The following is a 24,677-nucleotide window of genomic DNA, read 5'->3' as shown; positions in this document are numbered from 1 at the left end:
GGCCCCCCCCCCCCCCAGAACCGCCCCTGGCTGTGAACACACCAAAAAGTGGGAAATTCCGCCAATAGATCTAGTAACTTCAAAAACGTTACTGCAGTGCGAAAACACCTATAATTACCCTTTTCTTTTGGTATCTTGGAGTATCATGAAAAACCATATGCATGGTTATCAGTCAGTACCATAGTGTTTGTCAAAGTTCAATGGCATTAATTACTGACAGCATCACTATACTATTGTACTGCCACGGTACTTTTTTGTAAGGAAAGGTTGAGAATGTTTATGCAGATATGTATAGTTACCTTGAAAGTTGGACTTATTGGGTTTAGAGGGTTAAATGGATCATCGCCATCTGTAGGTGTGATGTTGAGATTCTTCATTCTCTTCTCCGCTGCTTCCATTCTCCTCCTCTCAATGTCCTCCTTCATCTGTCTCTTGTCCTCCTGTAATTAATACAAATGATACGTGACTATGTTTTATGCAAACCCTACTAAATAATGTTCTACTACTGGAAGGAACATAGATAGTTTAAAATTCCCACCAAAATAAAAAGTTATATCATGACAACTCGCAGAGGGATTGGCATGGTAATGTACATGACAATGTTGATGTGTTTGATCTTGGCGGAATAGATCTGCTACGCTGCTGCTGCCCATACATCTACAGACATGCTGCTGTGAGCATGTAAGAAATACTGCTGATGCACATATAACATATATGACATAACCACCATATATAAATACATATACATGAAATCACCCTGTAGCAGATCTATAAAGGTGGAGCAGGGTGAGGTGGAGGGTTTCTAAAGCGTGCTGCAACTGCTACAGCAAGCACTAGCCATGTATTTGAATGTTAAGCAACAAGCTCATTGGCTGCTGATACAAAAAGGATCAATCAGCTGCACCATGTGATAATGATGTCATTATGTCAGATTGAGTTAGACTTATCGAACTGCGCCATCTAGAGTTTCATGCCAGAACTTTGGATTTAGACGAATAGAAATCAGCTCAGTCACCTCTTTTTTGGCTAGTTTCTGCTGTTCCTCTTCCTCTCTCTTCTGCTCCTCCTCTTCACGAGCCTTGCGTCGTTCCTCTCTCTTCTTCTTCAGTTCCTCCAGCTCCAGCTCAGCCTCGGCCTGACGCTGCCGTAGCTGCTCCATTCCTTGGCTCTCCTTCTCCTGGTGGCTACGTCTGATCTTCTCCAGCTTCAGCTCGGTCTCCAGACCAGCGTCCATGTCCTTCTTAGTCTCAAAGACCTGATCTACATCTACAGTCCTGCTGGAGAAGAGTGGAGAACAGAAAAACGGGGTTAGTCTCAGACAGCATGTTGGTCATTTCTATGAAACAATCAGTAATTATTACTATTGCACCAGCAGATTTTCTGATCAGTCATACATTACTTTATTATTTTTCCACACAGATCTATCTCATATATACTTAAATGGCACATAAAAATAAAACAAATTGTGATTGGTCAGTTTACCTTTAGTGAGACTCTGCTAAGTGGATAGTTCTTGGCCAGAATAAGCCGAAAAATGGGCCAGAAATGACGGTATTAGTTAAAGGGCTGGCTATACGAGACCTTTAGATAGATATAAACTAACTCCCTTAACAGCCATTTTAGAAACTTCCTGGCACAACTTTTTTGGCAGCAAAAATATTAGGTCACGTCTATATATAACACATATGACATAAGCCTCTAATTTTAACAAGACCAAATTCTATGCTTATTTTTCCCCCTAAAGTCAACTTAAAATGTTAGTCCTTTCCTCAAATCATTATTATTAATCAAAAATAATAACTGTCATCAAAACAATTATTTTGTCAATAATTAATTTTCCCTTTATTTGACTCTTACGGTTAAACAGGCTGTATTTTAAAAATAGTGACTAATAATATATACTATTATTTATTTATTTGCTTTCTCATTAGTGTAATGCACTATAACAACAAAGTGACAGTAAAGGCATTTATAATGTTACAAAAGTTTTCTATTTCAAATAAATGCTGTTCTTTTCAACTTTAAATTCTTCAAAGTATCCTGGGGAAAAAATGCATCATGGTTTCCACAAATATATAAAGCAGAAATGTCTCTTGAGGCACAAATCAGCATATTAAAGTGATTTCTGAAAGATCATGTGACACTGAAGACTGGCGTAATGATGCTAAAAAAAATCAGCTTTATAATCATAGGAATGAATTGCATTTTTTTTTTTATTGTAATAAAATTTCACAAAATTATTGCTTTACTGTATTTTTTTCAATGGTACACACACACACATTCATATATATACAGGCTACATACATACATACATATATGGTTTTGATTAAACATACACGCAAAGTGCACAGTGTCACTTACAATAATAGGAATTATGGAAAAATGTGCTTATTTGTCATGAAAAAATTGTGATGATCCTTAAAACAGGCTTCATTATGATTGATTGATTGATTGAACATGTGACCTAAACATATCTTCATAAGATTTCCCCAAAAACCTACAGATGAGAAAGTGCATGGAGACAAGTTACCTGGGTGATCTTTTGGTTTTGACCAGATGTGATGTAATTTCCTCTGCAGCTGCCTCTCCATTGCCATTAGGCATTCTGTCTTGCTGTAGGAATACTTTCGATGTATATGACACCTTCATCTCCTTCCTCTCCTCTTTCATCTGTGAGTGATGGTATTGATTTAGACATAGTTGATTTAGTACATGATATGATGCTCTGTACTTCTAATACTGTACTGTACTAATTCCCGTGGCACCTTGTTCTCCATCTGTGGTGTTATTTCCTGTTGTCTTCTTTTGCTGTCGTCATGCCATTCCTCTGATCTCGGGCTGCTCACCCTCTCACTGATCTCCATTCGTCTCTCAGGGCTCCTCCACCTATCTGGTCTTTTCTCCTCATCCTCTCTGTCCTGTATTTGCTGATACTGTATAGAAGTGGTGAAGCTGCTTTTGTCACTTTGTCTAGATCTCTCATTCACGTCTTTCTCCTCCTGTTGTAACTGTTCTCCACTGCTGTTCTCGGCCATTCTGGACCTTGTTCTCTGTCCCAGCTTTTGGGTCCAGTCACTGAAACCTTCATCCTCATCCACAGCAGTCGAACTGCTAGGTTTGAATTCACTTTCATAGCTGAAAAAACATCAACAACACATTATATACTTATATACATAAGTACATACAATCTTATATGAGCCATGGCTTAGCAGTTAGTGCATGCGCATTGAGCTGTGGCGCTCGTATAGGAAATGAAGATTTGAATCTTGCTTTTAAAATTAAACTAAAAAAGTTGTTTATTCTTAATCGCTATAACATTTTCTAAAGCTTGCCAGAACTTTACTGTAGCAACATTTTACAAGTTGCAAGTTTTACAGATTAAAATTTTTATTTAAAGTATAAAATGTATTTCACTAACTGAAATAATGTTAATGTACCATATTACTAAAATTGAGGTAATTTTGTATCTTGAGGTAAATTCTATTCTGAGGCTATATATAGAATGACAAAAGACCATAATAACACACAACACAAAAATAATGCAATAAACATTCGTTTAACAACATAAGATGTAACATAAAACCTAATGTATGTACACAACTAATAGTAATGACTAAAAAGATGCAGTTATTTCAATAAAAAGCCATCAAATTTGAGCTGTCACAGAGAATTTAAGGAATGTCAATTTATGTTTTTTCACTGTAAATTATAAGATTACTTTTTCTTTTATGCATCCAAACACCAAACATTTTACAGTATTTTACATTGAATATCCCATTTGATCTATTACAGTTTTTTCACTGTATAGAGTAAGGGAACTTACTAACATGTTTTATCATATTTTTTTTTTAATTAAAATATATTAAATATATAATTAACTTGAACTCAATTTGCAAAATAGGTCAGATATACTTAATCATGCCCTTCAAAAAATGAACTGCCTTTATAAAGACGTACATAGAATTTTTATAAGTGTGACAGTATTACAATTTCAGAAATATGAAATATATAAACGAATACGAAAACGTCCATATGCACACAAAAAAATCCTGAATGCATTCCACTTTATAAATATTTACAGCTTTATTACATAATGTGAACAAGCACATCAACTCCATCTACAGAATGCCCACAATACAGTTAGAAAATCATACTGTATATAATTAATAAATTAATTTTAGTGACATAAATATCACAAAGCAGTTGCTCATTTGCGCATTCATTAATGTATATTTATCTTTACATTTTTAAAAACAATGTTTAATTATTTTAATTACTGGTACATGCAAGCGCAAAAAAAAAAGAAGGTTTGCACACATGCTCTTTAGCTGCTGTATGCATAACATTTACATGTTAGTTTTTGCCTTTATAAATCCCGATTTGTTCCTTACTTTTCACATAGGCTGAAATCTATGGAATTTAGAATCAACTTAGGCCCAGATGTTTTATATATATATATATATATATGATGCAGACTCCATTACTTTGGAGTGAGACACTGGACATTCTTAGAGGAATGAGAGGCAGACCTATATAATTACATTCATAGGGAATCTGGGCAAGTTAACAGTCAGTCAGGCATAAACGGCTCCAGTCAGTGAAAGCAGCACAAGGGCCCACACACCTGTGATGGTGTAACTTTGACGAGAGAAACTATGTGCTGAAGTCACTGTGCCAGCCTATTAACACCAGAGTCCGACTTCAAACATGCTCCTCACAAAACAGATGTGAACAGAGGTGTGTGTGACGATCTGACAGGTGCTAGTTTGTTGTTGTTTTCTATCATTTGCCAGGGGCGACCAAAGGATTTTGATGAGGTGCCATGAAATGTTGTTGCATAATGCTAACTATTTCACATAATATTTATTATTATTTTTTATTTTTTTAAATAGGCAATATGCTGTGTATACTTCATAGTATCCAGAGTGCACAGATTTCGCAAAGGGCTAAAGTTTGTCGTGTGAATTCACCAGGTTGACTAACAGAAAGCTGATTGGTTTAAAAGTACACTGTAAAAAAATGTCTGTAGTTTTTACAAAATAATTTTGGCAGCTGTGGTTACCAGAATAAAGTATAAAACTGTAATTTACAAACAAGAAAATTTGAATGTAAACCAGTAAATTCAACAATGCACACTGCTATTAAAATCTGTTTTGTACCTTTAACATACTGACAACCACCATAATAAAGCAGGTGGTAAAAGAGAAAGCCACATGAAGAATCAAAGCTCATCACAAGTAGCTTCGCCACAAGCAGAAGTATATACTAATATATAGAAGGTGCACAGAGTCATTCATGCAAACACAAAACACCATAATGGTAACACACATGATACATAAATAATGCATTCAACTTTCAATAAACAACAGAAGATGTAACATAAAGCCCAAATATACATAACTGATAACAAAAACTATTAAAAAAAACATGATTATTTAAACAAAATATTTTAAAATGTGGAGTGTCATGCAGGGAATTCTGGGAATATCGGTTTACAGTTTTGACTGGAAATTATACATTGATTTGTTATTTTTTACTTCTAAAAACTAACAGCAAAATTAACAGCATTTTACTGTAAAATTACATGAAATTTCTGGTTAGATATTTTACAGTTTTTCCCTGTATATAGTACGGGAACTTACTGTTAACCTATTAACTGTTTTTTTCCATAGTGTTTTTACAATTTTACAGTTAAAATTACACTTATTTTTTACAGTGTAACACATCTTTATTGTACACATATTTATAGTGGCCACAACTTAAGAATTTGTTTCCTCATTTTTGTACATTTTGGTCACAATTCACTAGTTGTTCCCTCATTGTAATTAAATCGTGGGCACAAATTAGAAATTTGTTCCCATGACTTATTAATTTGTTTCTCTCATTTTAGGAAATCGTGGACATATTGTACAAATTTGTTCCAAAATGAGGGAACAAATTAGTAAAACATGGCCACAATTTACTACAACAAGGGAACAAACTCTTAATTTGAGGACTTAACTAAAATGAGAAAATGAATTAATAAGTTGTGAGAATGAACAACATATTTTTTATATGTCATGTGCAAGGCTTCGTACTATAGACAGTAAACCTTTTTTTACCAGTGAAAATGTGCCCAAATTTTGCTAATTCGCAGAAATGTAAAAGAAATGTACAAAAATGTTCCATTATTATTTTTAAAAAGTTTTTTAGTGTATTGTTCAAGGTAAAACAATTATCTTGGTTTCAGTGTTGCCAGGTCTGCATAACAAAACCAGTCCAATTGCTAATCAAAACTAGCCCAATCACGGCAAAAACTAGCCCAATTGCATTCTGGCATGGGATGGGGATGACTAACAAAACCAACCCCCAGCAACAGTGTAAAAGCAGCCTAATGCCTGGATTATTAATTCTTAAATATCATTACATTTTTGGGAAGTCGCACCACATGACAATTTACACCCTGAACAAACCTTGACTTGTCATAAAATATCAAATTGTCTGATATTTTAAGAAACATACTGACCTTTGCATACAGTAAAATGGGGGACCCTCTTTATGACATTATTTCCTTTTTTCTGCATTTTGGTAGGTTCCACTTCCCTGATTGGTCAGTTGATCGTATTTGATTTGGCTGACGAAAATTGTAAATATTAAAATTAGGGCTGTCAATCGATTAAAATATTTAATCGTGATTAATCGCATGATTGTCAGACTTTGAGCATGCAAAATACGTTCAGCGGTGCTGCGAAAAGGGGCAGGAGCAGGATATGACATCACACGCCAAAATATCCTCACTAGTCATAATTATTTTCTATTTAAGTGATTACAATCAGTCACAAGCATAGTTAATCAAGTACACACACGAGAGTTCACTAAACTTGAACTTTGCTACGCAGGGAAATGAGAAATATCTTCGCACGGGCTTGCGTTTCCTGTCTGACACATTCGCATGCGTATGAATGGACGTCAATGGAATTAAAAGTCTAGTGTGTTAATTTTGACTACTAACTATTGTTACAAGGGTAAATTTGTGTAAGGGTGTACTCAAAGAGTTCACAAAAGGTTTAAACACACACACCTTGCACTCGAGCTCATAATAGTGATAACAGAGGCCGTTTTTACTGACACCAACAGCACCTCTCACCCTGTTCATTGCAAAGTCTTGAATTAAAATCTATTTCATCCACACTATTATTAAGCAGAATTTCAGCAAAGCATAACGACTGAACATCAACAGTCAGTCAAAACTATTCAATTACACAGTTATAATAAATCTCAATGCTTATTTACTACACCCAAGCTTATTCTATGAGCCCAGATTGAAAACCTCTAAACGGGCATTGCTAAAAACCTCTTTCCGTGTTGAACCGATCTAAAAAGTCTTGAAAATGATTCATGTGTCTCTAAGCCAAGAGCGAGCCTTTAAATCTTCTCTGATCAAGGATAATTACAAAATGGCCCTAGATGACCTGTTTCTGTTTTAAACAGGTTGACTCAGAGAGCTGTGTTTAACTTCACACATATAAAATATGTGGGATGTGAGGCCTGTAATGTTTCTCTGATTAAAAGCTAGGCGCTGTGGTGTGGGATATGACATAAACCCTGCTCCAAAGGCATGCTTGCTGAAAATTCTTCAGAGATTAGGTAATGATGAGAGAAAAGCTGTGCCACTGTATATATGCACGTGTAGGTTTAGTTGAGAGAAAAGGAGAGAGAAACAAAGGAAACTAAACTGACCTTTTACTAAACCCAACCTTAAAACCATAATCCTGACAATAAAAGACGTGTGATAGGTTTAATCACATAATATGAATCATCTGTGTTCAAAAACACATTGAAAATGCAATTCATACATACAATTGCTTGTGTATTTATATATTTTAACACGTTTTTAATTTCTTTAATGTTAATTAAATTTTTAATGTTAAAAAGTCAAAATTGTCAAATTGATGAAAAAAACAGTTTAAAGGGTAAGATAAGCAACATAAGATGCTGCTAAAAAGAACATTATTTTGTGTATTTGGTGTAATGAAATGTGTTTATGTGGTTTAAAGTAAAAAAAAAACATTATTTTCCACATACTGTACATTATTGTTTCTCCTCTATGCCCCGCCTTTCTGAAACGCGTCGATTTTTACAAAGCTCATAGGTCTGAAAAGCGAGGTGTGCTCTGATTGGCCAGCTATCCAGTGCGTTGTGATTGGCCGAATACCTCAAGCGTGAGACGGAAATATTACGCCCCTCACCATACTGATGGCGTGTCCCAGCCGGAGCGATGACACAAAAACATTAAAACCCATTATAAACGAGGCATTTGTTGCATCCAGTGGGGACATACTTATGGATTATAATGACTTATACTGTCTTTTTACGCGTTGCGTTGCATCATGCCGCGTAAACATAAAACCCGGTCTGCGTTTGTGATCGGAGAAATGACAAACAACAAGTGCTACTCCACACTGCCCAAAACTCGCGTTTGAATCATCAGTGGCAAATGATAAAAGAAAACGTACTTACGTGAGTCAGAACTGCCGGCATTTTAGTCTAACGTTACTCTCCCAGGATCAGTAAACAGTCCTCCATAAAATGTGTCGGCAATCCACAGCACTAAGTTGAAGTATTCTCTCAGCGACCAGCACGGATCAGCTCTAGGCATGACATCGTCCTCTTTTGGAAGACCAAACAAAGCGGCCTAGCGTGAGCTGAAGCCGGGCAAGAGTGAGCTGATGCGGCAGGGTCGAGAACGGCAATCCCGGCGAAGGAGCGGTGAAAACGGTGAAAGCCAGTCCGGCGATCTACAGCACTAAGTTGATGTATTTCCTCAGCGACCAGCACAGATCAGCTCTAGGCATGACGAAGCGATATCGTCCTCTTTTGGAAGACCAAACAAAGTAGTTTCGCTTTCACAACGAAGCACACAGCACCTTCACGACATGGCGGCAGCGGCAACAATACTACAGTGAGAATAAAAGTTAGGCCTTCTTTCTTTGCGTGAACATTTGGGCGGCATTATGCAAATCTTCCCACATCGTGACATAGACATGTGGGGGCGTGTTAGAACGAGGCGTTTTAGGTAGGTGTGGCTGACTCTGAACTTTTATAAAGAATATCTCTTTGGATTTGAGACTTTAGTCGTTGCAAATTTACAGATCTTCTTTATGCACCAAGAGCTTGTAACACTCCAAAGAGAAAGCAAAAAATGAAATCGCATCATATGACCCCTTTAATACTTTAACAGAAAACCCTTTAATGAAGAAAACAGTTCTTGAAAATAAACCTTTAGTAGTTTGGGACAACACTTAATAATTTTTTTCTAAAAATAATAATAATAAAGCAGTGAAATATATTAGTATTTGAAAAACTTTTGTCTGCCAAACAATGTCAAGTGGTGTGACCAACATGCAGAAACATGCAAGAAAACAATTCAAAACTAAAAAACAGAAATTGTATAATGAAGAGAGCTAATTAATTAATGTCAAGATTGATAAGTCTCTTAAAATATCAGATAATTAACATTTTTATGACAAGCAAAGGTTAGTTAAGATTGTAAAATGTCATGTGGTGTAACTCCCAAAAAATTTTACTTTACATTTTTTATATTTATTAATTTAATTTAATTTCCATGTTTTTCTCATTTGTAAGTTGCTTTGGAAGCGTCTGCTAAATGACTAAATGTAAATGTACTTGTCTTAAGAATGAAACCAACATGAATACAAAGAGTACATTTCGCAGAACTTGGCACGTGTATTTTAAACCAGATTTTTTCTTTATTTTATCATGGACACTCTTATATATTCGAAGTGGACAGACTTTGGCCAGAAAAAGCGACAATGAGAACCAGACATGTTGTAAGTCTGTATTTCCCTATTTCACATGGAAATCAGCCAGGCAACAAAACAAGCCTAACAAAAACCAGGTGAAGTGCAAAGAATAGAATGGCGTTCACACTTACAGGCCGGTTTCAGGTGGGTTCACACTGTCCTGAGGGGTATCATGGACACTCTTATATATTCGAAGTGGACAGACTTTGGCCAGAAAAAGCGACAATGAGAACCAGACATGTTGTAAGTCTGTATTTCCCTATTTCACATGGAAATCAGCCAGGCAACAAAACAAGCCTAACAAAAAAACCAGGTGAAGTGCAAAGAATAGAATGGCGTTCACACTTACAGGCCGGTTTCAGGTGGGTTCACACTGTCCTGAGGGAAACCGGCAGATCCAGACAGGCTTTGTTTATTGCGGAAGGCCTCCCGGGCCCGAAGTCGCCTTTCTCTCTCGATCTCCTCAGCATCTTCGATACTTCGCTGAGCCGTCACTCTGCAGGAAGAGAAACGAAAACGAGCCCCTTGTTACGCCAGAAGACAATCGTTTTTCTTTCTTGACCCATGTGAGAGCCGTGGTCGAATGATGAATGACCCCGAGCCCAGAAGAGTGCTGTTGTCTATGATACATGGACCTCTTCAAGAAACCTTTTGTTTAGTCCCTTGCTTGAGATTCAGAGCCAGTGGAACATCTGCTCTGGCATTCGACACCACCAATGCTTGAGTGACCCTGCAAACTCACACTCAAGATACTAAAGCATCTCTGTGTTTATCTAGCTTGAAAACACACAGATATGCTCTTCATATCTTCTATGCTGAAAAAAGTTGGCCAAACTACTAATTTAAGTTGCTACTTGAAGCTATATTTACTAATGCAAGGTCTTGCTAAATGTTTATGGTAGCAAGCATTAACTTTGGTGTATGTTCGACCAAAAATCATTTATTCACATTCCAAAATTGTATGACTTTCTTTCTTCTGTGGGCCTCAAAAGAAGATATTTTGAAAACACTCCGTGGTTTTGTTTTGTCCATACAGTGGAAGTCAATGGGCTCCAATGTTATTTGGACCCAAAGATTTTCCAAGATATTTTGTGCTCTGTAGAAGCAAGACCTTCACACAGGTTTGGAAGGACAGGAGGTTGAGTACTGATTTTTAGGACTTTAGGGACTCAGTCTGGATTCTGGGTCAGTTAAAGGTGAACACAGGTCACCAATGACCCTCAGAAGAATTTCAGGCCAGGTTACAGGTTGCTACGATGACTTTACAGCTAGCCATAAAAGCATTTTGACAGATCAATAGTCATTCATCAACATTAAAAAAAAGTTCCAGTTAGAAACAATAAGGCTTTTCAGACTGATGCCATAGGTAAAACTTTTTAGGTTCCACAACTCAACTGAGTTCTTTATTAATGATAGTGGTGAAACCAACATGAAGAACCTATAATGTAACACCAAGAACGTATTTTAAATTGCTAAAGGAGCAGATAGCAACTGAAGAACCTAAAACCCCCACAAAACTCCGTCAATGAACTTCTTGGGCAAAGAACCGTTTTAAATGTGATTTTTGATTAAAGATGAATGTGAGATTGTTTCTTCATCAGAAAAGATTAGAAGAAATTTAGCAGATTTTGCTTTCAATTAAAATATGAGTCCACTATTCATAATATTGCTTTCTCCAGTAAAAAAAAAAAGTAGTCTTGTCTGAATCAGGAGAGAAATATGCACATATCTACCACTGTTTACAAGCAAAAACAGTTCTAAACAAATGTGTTGGGGTGTTTTGATGTGAGAGGACAACAGGGGAAAGACTTTGTCACTGAAGGAAGAGTTATTCTGAGTTAAAATGCCTTAATGATGAATTTGTTTCTTGCAGATGTTTCTTATGTTAATTGATGGACTGGAGTCATGTGGGTTACTTGTGGATTATTGTGATGTTTTTATCAGCTGTTTGGACTCTCATTCTGATGGCACCCATTCACTGCAAAGGATCCAGTGGTGAACAAGTGATGCAATGCTACATTTCTTCAAATCTGTTCCAGAGAAATAAACACATCTACATCTTGGATGTAAACAAAATGTTGAATAAGTTATGTTATTATTGTTTTCTTTGAGCACAAAAAGTATTCTTGTAGCTTCGCAAAATTATGGTTGTACCCCTGATGTCACATGGACTGTTTTACCGATGTCCTTGCTACGTTTCTGTGTGTTGATTGTGGTAATATCCTTGCTGTCTATGGAGGGTCAGAGAGCTCTCAGATTCCATAAAAAATATCCTAATTTGTGTTCCGAAGATGAACGAAGGTCTTACGGGGTTTGGAACGACATGAGGGTGAGTAATTAATGACAGAATTTTCATTTTTGGGTGAACTAAACCTTTAACTTGGGTATCTTGGGATTATTTTCACTAGCAAAGAAAAATATGCAATCTAACTGGCTAAATTTGTTCTGAAACAAGTTATTTTATAGTGTATTGAACCACTGTAGAAAAGTGCTATCATCATTGTAATCTAGATGTTCTGAATATCAGCACAGCTGCAGTTACCTGTAGTGCTCGGCCTGCAGCAATAGTGGGTTTTTTTAGGAAAAAGCAGTTTCTACTCATAACCAAACTACAATAAACACACACACACACATCTGAAACCAACCATACAGTTTCACAAAGGGCTTATGGCAAGATCTAATGTGTCACACACAGTTCATGTGCCTCTGATTATTATAGGCTGTTAATCACCCAGACAGGATTACTTCATTTTTTTGGCAGAAGCCACGTAAATGATGTCAATCCTGCCAGTGATGTCATTCAATATCTGATTAATTTACCACTATCAGTCCGATTATGTAGCCTGGTTTTCTTTTTTCTTCATGTCTGGAAATACCGTTTTCCAAGAGTTATGGAAGTGAAAACACATTTTCAGTCATGGTGAGCATATTATCAAACGCAGACTGTTTCTCAGACCCATTTCTGAATTAAATGGAAACAATAAAGTGAGAGTGAGGGAACGGGAAAAGAAAACAAGAGCCTGGCTTATATTCAGCATGTATCACCTCCCCTGACAATGTGTTGACTAAACTTCCACAGCCTGGTGCCCTGAGGCTGAAAGGATTTGGAGGGCTTGACGGATTCGGAAATGTTTTTCGCCATTGTTGCCTGCCCTAATTTGCCACAGCCATGTCTGGTCTTGCAGAGCACCGGCTGAGCTAGATTGGTCAGTCTCAAATGGGTCACATAGAAGTTGACCTCCGACCTGAGTTTCCCTTTCCAGCTCTTATCCTTAATTATTAAAGTGAAACTGCTCAGTAAATGTCAATTGTCTGATATATGATCTCCAGACAGGGTGTTGTTATTGCTGGTGGATGGCTAAAAGTGATGGCTCACCCAAAAGTGAAAATTCTTTCATTATTTACTGTCATTATTTACCCTTGTTCCAAACCAATGACTTTAATTCTGTTGCAGAACACCATATTTTGAATAAACATTTGTCATATATGTAGATATTTTTATGTTCCACAGAAGAAAGAAATGCATACAAGTTTGAAACAACATGAAGTGATTGTCTGCCAGTGATGTCATTCAATATCTGATTAATTTACCACTATCAGTCCGATTATGTAGCCTGGTTTTCTTTTTTCTTCATGTCTGGAAATACCGTTTTCCAAGAGTTATGGAAGTGAAAACACATTTTCAGTCATGGTGAGCATATTATCAAACGCAGACTGTTTCTCAGACCCATTTCTGAATTAAATGGAAACAATAAAGTGTGTGTGAGAGAGAAAGGGAAAAGAAAACAAGAGCCTGGCTTATATTCAGCATGTATCACCTCCCCTGACAATGTGTTGACTAAACTTCCACAGCCTGGTGCCCTGAGGCTGAAAGGATTTGGAGGGCTTGACGGATTCGGAAATGTTTTTCGCCATTGTTGCCTGCCCTAATTTGCCACAGCCATGTCTGGTCTTGCAGAGCACCGGCTGAGCTAGATTGGTCAGTCTCAAATGGGTCACATAGAAGTTGACCTCCGACCTGAGTTTCCCTTTCCAGCTCTTATCCTTAATTATTAAAGTGAAACTGCTCAGTAAATGTCAATTGTCTGATATATGATCTCCAGACAGGGTGTTGTTATTGCTGGTGGATGGCTAAAAGTGATGGCTCACCCAAAAGTGAAAATTCTTTCATTATTTACTGTCATTAGTTACCCTTGTTCCAAACCAATGACTTTAATTCTGTTGCAGAACACCATATTTTGAATAAACATTTGTCATATATGTAGATATTTTTATGTTCCACAGAAGAAAGAAATGCATACAAGTTTGAAACAACATGAAGTGATCACATTTTTTTTTTCTATTGAACTACTTTTAAGCCCTGTTTACACCAGCAACATTCATCAAGTTGTCATTGTAATGTGACCTACCAACTTCAGCAGGGGCGTAAATTTTGTCTAATGGTAGAGGAGGACACTAAACATAACATTTATAAGAGCAATTTTTGAAGGGGACTAAAATTGTACTTGTAAGGAAAAGTTTACACAGAAGAAAGCCTTTTACCGATCTCCTTGCTACGTTTCTGGACGTTGATCGTGTTATTACATTGCTGTCTATGGAGGGTCAGAGCGCTCTCGGAATTCATCAAAAATATCTTAATTTGTGTTCCGAAGATGAACGGTCTTACGGGATGAACGACATGAGGGTGAGAATTAATGACAACATTTTCATTTTGGGGAGTAACCCTTTAAGGATTCATCTGTATTTAATTGAGAATTTAGTATTTGATCAATTTATTCAATTTCTGTATGTTTCCTACTTGCAGAAGGGCACAGGTAAATATGACATTTATTATAATGGGTTTATGTGAAGATTCAATTCAATTCAAGTTCATTTGTATAGCGCTTTTCACAATACAAATCGTTGCAAAGCATCTTTACAGAAAATTATGTTTCTACAATATATTTAGTAGTAGCTTATCAGTGGTGACTGTCAGTTAATGTACATATGGCAGAAATGTATGGATAAATCAATTAAAGACGTAATCAAACAGACGATTGACAGCAATTATTAGCAAAATGTAGCAAAATGTGATAGTTCTGTATGTTGTTTCAGGGTTGGCATCATCTGAGGTCCTCTGAGGGGTTGCATCATCTCTTCTCAGGTGTTCTGGATAGATTGTAAAAAGATTGTTTAAAGTTCACTTAAATTAGAAGTTATTATAAGTAGTTTAATAAATGTTAAAATGTATAGCTTTGTAATGTTGAATGCTAATCAATGGTTAAATATTAGGGGGAAAAACTATTTCATAGAGACATCAGAGTGATACTGGCCTTCAGTCATATAAAAATAGGCCATTATATAAATATTAAAGATATACTGTCTTTATGTTGTTTATACATTCATTTGAAGATTGAATGTGAAATTATTGCAATGTAAAAGTATTTTAAAACTTTAATGTTAGGTGGGATTAATCGCGATTCATTTCAGAATTTTTTTTTTTCCGATTGACATCACTAATTTCTACATAAAAAACAAAGCGTGGAAATCATTTATTACCGAATTCAAACAATAAATGACGTTTTGGCTCTCTTTTATTTGGCGCTCTTTAACTCGCGCCTCGAGTTTAAACGGCAGCGTGAAGCACACGTGAACGACCATCTCTTCCATTTTACTTCTGGTTATTGTGCGAATGAAACTTTGAATGAAAAGAAAGGTATGTTAAAAGAGTATGTTACAGCTTACTGAAATGCATGAGCTCTCACATAATCGCCTAAATGGTGTTTTAACCGCGAAAAGACATAATGTGTAGGCTACACGTGTTACTTCAGCAAAGTCATTCAATCCTATTAAAAGAAAACAGAATGTTACAGTAAATCATATCCCTAAATTCATTATTAAATAGTTATGCACAAAATAAGATTTAGGTATTGTAGAGGAAATTTCTACCACAGCATCCAGAGGTTGAAAAAACACCTACAATTTATGCAGTTGGTGCCAGCTGCAATTGCAAAAACACTCACATCCATTTTAATGTGTTCAGTTTTTTCATCTCGGACTAAAATGTGAAGCGTAAAAAAGTTCCTGCTGTACCACCTTTTTCTTAACTTTACTCTTTTCTGATCTTCTTTGCATGAAAGAACAAATCATTGTTCTTAACTGAAAGCATTTAAATGTTCCCTTTTGTTCTCGTTTACAGGGAAGCAAGTCCTTGTTTTGTGTTTGTTTACAGGGAAGCATATCCTGCTCTTTGAGATCTAACTGATGGATGCTGTTATTTGCTCCTCTCTCATTTTGTATCTGCATTGAAGGCAGCTGTGAGGTTTATTGACTCTGCCAGTCAAATTATGTCATCTTAATGACAGATTTAAAGAGCAAAGGAGAGTTATTTTCCCAGGCATGTTAGTGTCTTCCTGCTGTCAGTGTGTGGTCGCATCACTGCAAACCTCACATACGTTTCCCAGTGTTCCCTGAAAGGCTGACGACATTTCAAAGCACTGATCTAAGCTGTGCATTATGAATCATGAGAACTGAAATATCTATAATTATGTCATTTAATGGGAGAGCTCTAAAAATTTTTTATTTCCAAGCACACTTCAAAGAGAGAGGATGGCCGTGCATAACATTCAAATAAACTATCACTTCATCAAAAAAAATAATAATGTGAAATATGAATTTTGAATATGAAATGATTGATTCTCTGTATTTGTATGGCCCAGGAATAGACACTTGTTCTCATTTCAGTTAATTGATTGATATATATGTGTACAAACCACGTGTTTCGCATTGCCTACAGAGAATATCCTCAGTGGCACATCTTACCCCCACCCCCCATATACTTCTCTAAATACTCTTGTAATGCTTGACTAAACATAACACAGTTCCCTCAGTGTTTATTCTACTCTGCTGCCTAAAACCTTCGGAAAAGCGCACTGCCACAGGGATGGTAAAGACCCTTTCGGTCAAACGGCTAAACCCCCTGCATTCCAGCAGCTCTTATCAGAGTATTGTAAATAGAAGAGCGGCTCACGTAAAGTCCATGGATCAGGGGGTCATGGCTTAGTCCACAATGAGAGAGAGACTTTTCGAGCAAGTTAAAAACAATGGTGTGAAATTTTTTACTTTACAGAATCAATACCACAAAGCTAAAAACTGACAGCCTGCCAAATCTACAGTGGGAGAAAAATGCCATAGAAACAGTTTACATCCAGAAATGGCTAGTATGGAAGGATAAAAACGTTTTTTTTTTCTTTTTCACAATTGCAAGTTTATATCTTACAATTTTTACTTTTTTCTCAAAATTGTGTATATTCTTTTTTTTCTCAGAATTCCAAGTTTACATCTCACAATTCACAATTTTCCTTTTATTTATTTTTTGGCTTCAGAATAAATAGTGAATTTCTATCTCACAATTCTGACTTTTTTCTCGAAATTGCAAGTTTATATCTCACAATTCAGACTTTTCTTCTCAGAACTGCAGTTTATATTTGCAGTTGTGAGATATAAGCTCGCATTAAAATTGTATAGTTATTATTCATATGTTTCCAGATTTTTCTAGTTGGTATCTTTAGTTAACAGCTCACAATTTTGAATGTTTTTTTTTTCTCAGAATTTTGACTTTTTCTCAGAATTGTGAGTTTACATAACAGTGAATTTTTACTATCTTTGTTTATTTACAACTTTGATTTTATAATTTTTTTTTTCTTTTGGAAAGGTTTTTATCAGCTGGCTTTTGTGTCAGTTTGACATATTGTGTGTATACTGTACAATCTGCAGGCATTGTAATGGTTTTCAAAATACTGTGACAAGCGTATACAAAATATTGTAGTCGTAATTGATGTATCCGGTATGTGTCTAAGCAAACCACACAATGGTTCTGATGAATGTAGGCCGTTAATAGAGAAAGCAGCTTGCTGAGTGTGAGAAAAGGCTGTTTTTGGCAGCTCTGAAAAACCTTGGGGAAATAAATCCTGTCTGCCATTAATGCAAACTGTTTGTGTTTGACAAAGCACACCTGATCCATCTCAAATCCTCTCTGTACAGAAATGAACACAGCATCCACAGAGGTTATGCTATTTGTTTAGTCTTATATATATGTGAGTATGCTATTAAAAACGAAATCTCTGTCATCATTTACTCATTAAACCACTCCTTTTGTGTTCCACGGGAGAAAGACAGTTATAGGGGTTTGACATGATGGGCAAACAATGACTGGAATTAAATTTTTTGTCGAACTAAGCTGTTTCTGGATCATTTTAGTCAAATTCTGAACAGACACGTTTGTGTTTGTGGAAAAACACAGTCGGCTAGATATAGTATTTGAATTGGTATATTGCTTCATTGTTTACAGGAAACAAACTACAGTTTTCCACCTAAATTATAGTTGGTTTGCAGCACCTTCACAGATAACCCACAATGAATGTCAACAGGTCACAAGTTTAATTAGGGGGTGTGGGTGCCCTCAACCCTCCCTTCCTCCCTTGTCCTGTCCCATCATCCATCCACAATCCCGCAGCACCTCTGGAAGAAACAATAAACTCTTATCTGGAACCCTGACAACTTTCCAGCTTATAAAAGTCACAGTAAACAATTTCTCTATAAAGACAACAGCGCATGAAGGTGCAACAAATTGCTAAGATGTAGTAAAATGTGCTATGAGTTAATTATTGTATTTTTTCAAATATATGTAAATTGATCTTAGTACTTTTTTCAGGTTTTGTTTCAGTCTTCTTTTTAGATTTGTTAGGCAATTAAAACAAACACGATGCTGACAATTTCAAGTTTTCTTGTTAAAAATTGTCTATGAAGAACGTAAACATGAACATGCGTGTAAACAGGCACACTGCAAAAATAAAAAAATACAGAAATACAAGAAAATACTATTTTTGCTTTTTGCTGATCCTACAACCACCCCCACCCACCCCACAGATTTTTCTAGTTTATATCTTCAGTTCACATTTTTTCCTCAGAATTTTGACTTTTTTCTCAGAAATGTGAGATTATATCGCAATTACTTTTTGTATTTTTTATCCTGTTGCAGAAATAAGCTTCCATATTCACAAATCACAATGTATTACTTGCCATTTCTTTTTTGTTCATTTATTGTAAAGTTTATTAGTTTACTAGTGAATTTATGATTAAAAATGACTCAATAATATAAAATAATTATAATAAATGTTCAGAAAAAATATCATTTACAAAATAAATGATTACTAGTTTCCTTCATGTATTTGCAAAGTTTAAACTACAATCTTAATGTTTAATGTCAACTGCCCCAAAACAGACACCTTCATTACTCAAATGCAAAAAGTTCTGGTCTTCCCATAACAAAGGATGACAGGTTCTTAAAGAGCACAACATGGCATTGAAATATAGGCTGTTGTGTCATATAGTGCATTAAATATTAACATGAATCCCTTTAATTTCGAACAAGAATAACCAATGTTGTATTATTACCCATAAAACTGACATTAGCAATTGCAAAAGAACAAAGAAAACAAAACATACGCCCATCATCACACCTGAGAGCCCATCTGCAAGCCTTAAATGATTTGATGCGAAAGTCTGGCACACAAAGTCCTCACCTCAGGAGGTTCTGCAAGCCTTGCTTGCTGGAGCTTCGTCTCATGATTGCACTTGATATTGTTCTTTCTTCTCCGAGCTTGGAATTCTTGGACGTTTTGTATTCCGTGGAATCTGATTCACAAATGCTGACGTTCTCTTTCCTCGGACACTCAAGCTTTTGAGGAGAGATCCACGCGGCACTCGGTCTGGTTTCAGAGACTGGCTTTAGTCACACTCTGTCCCCTCCTCCTCTCCTCCCTCTGTTTTTTTCTCTTTCCTGCATGTGGTTCTCATTGAGAGAGCTCAGACCATAACCTAACATATTTTCCCCCTCCTTTTCCCTCTTTTCCAGTGTCATGTGGCCGTCCCAGGGGAAAATGTAAGTTGATACCCCCCACCCCATGCTATGAATCCAGCCCCCCACAAGACCCCCGTCCCAAACCCAGAACTCAGCCTTTCTTTGACTGTGTTTATATTGGTAACAAAGCTCTCAGACATGCTTACAAATAAACTTCAGCAAGCATTTTGATACGTCCCGTTGTTTGTCTCCTATACCGGCAGTATTAATCATACTAAATGACAATTACTCTACCGTTCAACAGTTTGAGGTCAGTGAGATTTGTTTTTTTTTAAGAAAGATTTGAATATGTTTATTCATCAAGGATGCATTTAATATATCAAAAGTGACAGAAAAGATGTTTATAATGTTACAAGAAAATTATATTTCAAATAAATGCTGTTCTTTTGAACTTTGTTTACGACAAACCTGAGGAAAACATTTTTATGGTTTCCAGAAAAATATTACGCGGTTTGTTTTTAGCATTAATAATAATCAGAAATGTTTCTTGAGCAGCAAATCAACATATTAGAATGATTTCTGAAGGCTCATGTGACACTGAAGACTGGAGTAATGATGCTGAAAATTCAGCTTTGTGTCACAGGAATAAATTATATTTTACAATATATTGACATAGAAAACAGTTATTTTATATAGTAATAATATTTCACAATATTTATGTTTGATGAAATAATACAGCCTTGGTGAACAGAAGAGACTTCTTTCAAAAATATTACAAAATCCCATTAAAACCCAACCCCAAACTTTTGAATGGTAGTTTTATGTATTTCTTCAAATTTGGCCACTTCATGCATTTACATTGCATTTACATTTATGATTTATGTTTTTCTATCCAAAGCGACTTACAGTAGACGAACAAAAGAAATTTGTCAAGGAGTCGCATCATGCCTTTAATGACTCTGACATTCATTTATATATTTAATTGTTTTTCTCTTGTTCCAAACCCAGGCTTTCAAATGAAGATAAATACACAAAACCATAGCATAGCAGGGGTATATTTGTAGCAATAGCCAAACATTTTTATTGGGCCAAAATTATCGATTTTTCTTTTGTGTCAAAAATCATTAGGATATTAAGTATAGATCATGTTCCATGAAGATATTTTGTAAATGTCCTACCATAAATATATATCAACTTAATTTTTGATTAGTAACATGCATTGCTAAGAACTTCATTTGGACAACTTTAAAGGTGATTTTCTCAATATTTAGATTTTTGTTCCTACCCTCAGATTCCAGATTTCCAAATATTGTCCTATCCTATGATAGATGATGTACTTTTGACCCTTATGACTGGTTTTGTGGTCCAGGGTCACATATAAAATGTGAGATGCAATAATACCCTTTAGCAAGACAATGCATGAGAAGTTTTCCATCTTTTTATAAGCGACCTAATGGAATATTTGTTTTATTTGTTAATTATCTAAAAATAGTGAAAACACAATCAATTATGACCAATCACAGAACATAAATGTTAGATTTCCCTAATTCATTCACCTTATTAAACTCTATACTCCTGAAACAAAATATTTCTTGATACTTAAATATAGTTAAAGGTGAAGTGTGTCATTTTTACATTGATTTGTCAAGCAGACTGTCTTCATCCAGTGTTATGTTGGGTCTCTCAAACAAACAGAGCAATGATTTGTAACCACCAGAGACGCAGTGTTTACACTTTTCAGGAAATCAACCTACAAATTGCTTATTTATTGTTTAAACTGTAAACTATATGTTTACATATTAAACTGACATTTTAACCAGGAAAAGCATTACACAATTTGTCTTTAATTCTCAACCTCAGCAACTGAAGCTGATCTGCTTGTTTCTCATTTGCTCAAAGCAGATTTCCGTATCGACATGTTTACAACGTCTCTCATTGCTCTCATTTTTCACCACACACAGGCACATTCACACTCATGAACACACGGCTGCCTCAGTCCACTAAACCACCGCCTTGTTAACCCGGTTACTATGGCAAACTACACAGCATTCAGGCCTGTAGACTGTTTGGGTCTCTCTCCAGACAATACCAGCACTCAGCACTCAGCACTGCAGTCCTCAGCTCTTTACTGAGCCTTGTTTAACAAGTCCAGCCCTCGCTTGAACACTGGCCCACCGGCCCACACAGAGAAAGACATCAGCAAGAACTCAAGTCCTTCAGCTGAGTTACAGCTGAGCTTTCTGTTTGAGTTTATAATATTTTATAATTTGTAAGTTTAATATTTATAATTAGTTATTTCAGCTTTTGTTCAGTTAACAAAAATAATTTTTAATAGTTTGCTTTTTATTTTTATTATTTTAATATTTCTATTTATCTTTCATTTATTTTTAAGTAATTTTAATATTTCAACTTTTTAACAAGTATTTTAAGCTTAGGTATTTTTATTTTATTGTTTACATTATTTCAGTATATATATATATATATACACTGAACAAAATTATAAATGCAACACTTTTGTTTTTGCCCCTATTTTTCATGAGCTGAGCTCAAAGATCTAAGACTTTTTCTATGTACACAAAAGGCCTATTTCTCTCAAATATTGTTCACAAATCTGTCTAAATCTGTGTTAGTGAGCACTTCTCCTTTGCCGAGATAATCCATCCACCTCACAGGTGTGGCATATCAAGATGCTGATTAGACAGCATGATTATTGCACAGGTTTGCCTTAGGCTGGCCACAATAAAAGGCCACTCTAAAATGTGCAGTTTTATCACACAGCACAATGCCACAGATGTCGCAAGTTTTGAGGGAGCGTGCAATTGGCATGCTGACTGCAGGAATGTCCACCAGAGCTGTTACCCGTGAATAGAATGTTCATTTCGCTACCATAAGCCGTCTCCAAAGGCGTTTCAGAGAATTTGGCAGTACATCCAACCGGCCTCACAACCGCAGACCACGTGTAACCACACCAGCCCAGGACCTCCACATCCAGCATCTTCACCTCCAAGATCGTCTGAGACCAGCCACCCGGACAGCTGCTGCAACAATCGATTTGCATAACCAAAGAATTTCTGCACAAACTGTCAGAAACCGTCTCAGGGAAGCTCATCTGCATGCTCGTCGTCCTCATCGGGGTCTCGACCTGATGACCGGTTTACTGATGTTAACGTTGTGGATCGAGTGGCCCATGGTGGCGGTGGGGTTATGGTATGGGCAGGCGTATGTTATGGACAATGAACACAGGTGCATTTTATTGATGGCATTTTGAATGCACAGAGATACCGTGACGAGATCCTGAGGCCCATTGTTGTGCCATTCATCCACGACCATCACCTCATGTTGCAGCATGATAACGCATGGCCCCATGTTGCAAGGATTTGTACACAATTCCTGGAAGCTGAAACATCCCAAATGAGACCCCCTCCAACTTGGAAGCCCAGGTACTTTGCCTCGGAGAGTGTAAGGTGGCATTTGCGAGGGTTGGCGGTGAGTCCAGCCCTCCGGAACTCCGAGAGCACCCTCCGTAACTGGTCCAGGTGGTCTTCCCATGCCTCGGAGGGGATCACGATGTCGTCCAGATAGGCTGCGGCGTAGGACTGATGGGGCCGCAACAGGATGTCCATCATCCGCTGGAACGTGGCGGGTGCCCCGTGGAGGCCAAAGGGAAGGGTCCGGTACTGCCAGTGGCCACTAGGGGTAGAAAAAGGTTTAGGTCTTAGGTTTAGCATTCTCAGAGAGGAGTACCTGCCAGTAGCCTTTGGTGAGGTCCAACTTCCCAGCCGGTCCAACAGCTCATCCACCCGAGGCATGGGGAATCCGTCGTACTCGGAGACCTCGTTGAGGCGGCGGAAGTCATTGCAGAAATGGAGGGTGCCGTCCAGTTTTGGGACCATCACGATTGGGCTGGACCATGGGCTGCGTGATGGTTCTATCACCCCCAACTTCAACATTTGTTGTATAGCACGCCAATGAGCCTCATTGACGCGGTAGGGCCGTTGCCTGATGACGACCCCTGGCGGCGTCCAGATGTCGTGCTGCAGGACGCTGGTCTGCCCGGGAAGAGAGGAGAACACATCCGAGAACTGACCGACCAGGTGCTGCAGCTCCCTCTTCTGGGCTGCCGAGAGGTGGGGGTTGACGTCAACAACCACGGGATCAGAGATGGCGAGAGCTGCAAGCTGGTCTCTAGTCCCAACCCACTTCTTCAGAAGGTTGATGTGGTAGAGCTGCTCGGCTCTCCTCCTTCCTGGCTGACGCACACGGTAAGTCACCGGCCCAATCTTTTCCAGCACCGTATAGGGACCCTGCCAGGTGGCCAGGAACTTGCACGCAGCGTTGGGGACTAGGACCATGACTCGGTCTCCGGGCTGGAACTCCCGTGGTTGGGCTGCCTGGTTGTAGTGGCGCTGTTGAGCCTGCTGCGCTTTACTTAAGTGTTCCCGGACTAATGGCATTACCCGGTCGATCGTTTCCCTCATCTGCTTCACGTGCTTGATCAACGAGCGATGGGCTGCCGGCTGTTGTTCCCAGGCCTCCTTCGCCACATCCAGGAGGCCGCGGGGTTGCCGGCCAAAGAGGAGCTTGAAGGGCGTGAAGCCAGTTGAGGCCTGAGGAACTTCACGGATCCCAAAGAGGACGTAGGGTATCATAAGGTCCCAGTCGCGTTTGTCCTCCACGACCACTCGTCTCAACATCTGCTTCAGAGTCTGATTAAAGCGTTCAACCAGTCCGTCAGTCTGGGTATGGTAGACTGTGGTCCTCAACTGCTTCACCCGCAACAGCCTGCAGAAGTCAGCCATTAGCCGGGACATAAAGGCTGGAGAGCAGGAAGAGTTCCTGGGCGATGGCTTTGGCGGTGGCTTTTCGGAGGGGAACTGCCTCTGGGTACCGGGTGGCATAGTCGACGATCACCAGGATGTGTTCATGTCCCCGGGCAGACTTAGGCAACGGCCCCACAAGGTCCATCCCGATGCACTCGAAGGGCACCTTGATGATGGGCAGCGGTATCAGCGAACTGGGGGGAGGCGTCCTGG

General features: G+C 37.7%; 1 protein-coding gene across 1 annotated transcript in view; it reads right to left on the bottom strand.

Moving 5' to 3' along the window:
* LOC107549254 (non-muscle caldesmon-like) overlaps nucleotides 1-24,443 on the bottom strand; it is a 42,841-nt gene extending 18,398 nt beyond the window's left edge. The window contains exons 1-8 of the mRNA XM_016230266.1: nucleotides 23,784-24,443; nucleotides 23,434-23,693; nucleotides 19,367-19,552; nucleotides 10,153-10,299; nucleotides 2,766-3,135; nucleotides 2,531-2,670; nucleotides 1,016-1,277; nucleotides 294-440 (exon numbers count right to left, since the gene is read on the bottom strand). Coding sequence (XP_016085752.1) covers nucleotides 294-440; nucleotides 1,016-1,277; nucleotides 2,531-2,670; nucleotides 2,766-3,135; nucleotides 10,153-10,299; nucleotides 19,367-19,552; nucleotides 23,434-23,693; nucleotides 23,784-24,443 — 2,172 coding nt within the window. The remainder of the gene's footprint in view (nucleotides 1-293; nucleotides 441-1,015; nucleotides 1,278-2,530; nucleotides 2,671-2,765; nucleotides 3,136-10,152; nucleotides 10,300-19,366; nucleotides 19,553-23,433; nucleotides 23,694-23,783) is intronic.
* Between the last annotated feature and the right edge of the window lie 234 nt (nucleotides 24,444-24,677).

The sequence above is a fragment of the Sinocyclocheilus grahami genome, unplaced genomic scaffold (assembly GCF_001515645.1).
Source record: "Sinocyclocheilus grahami isolate Dianchi unplaced genomic scaffold, SAMN03320097.WGS_v1.1 scaffold367.1, whole genome shotgun sequence".
In the NCBI taxonomy this organism is placed as follows: Eukaryota; Metazoa; Chordata; class Actinopteri; order Cypriniformes; family Cyprinidae; genus Sinocyclocheilus; species Sinocyclocheilus grahami.
This window is presented reverse-complemented; position numbering and strand designations above follow the sequence as displayed.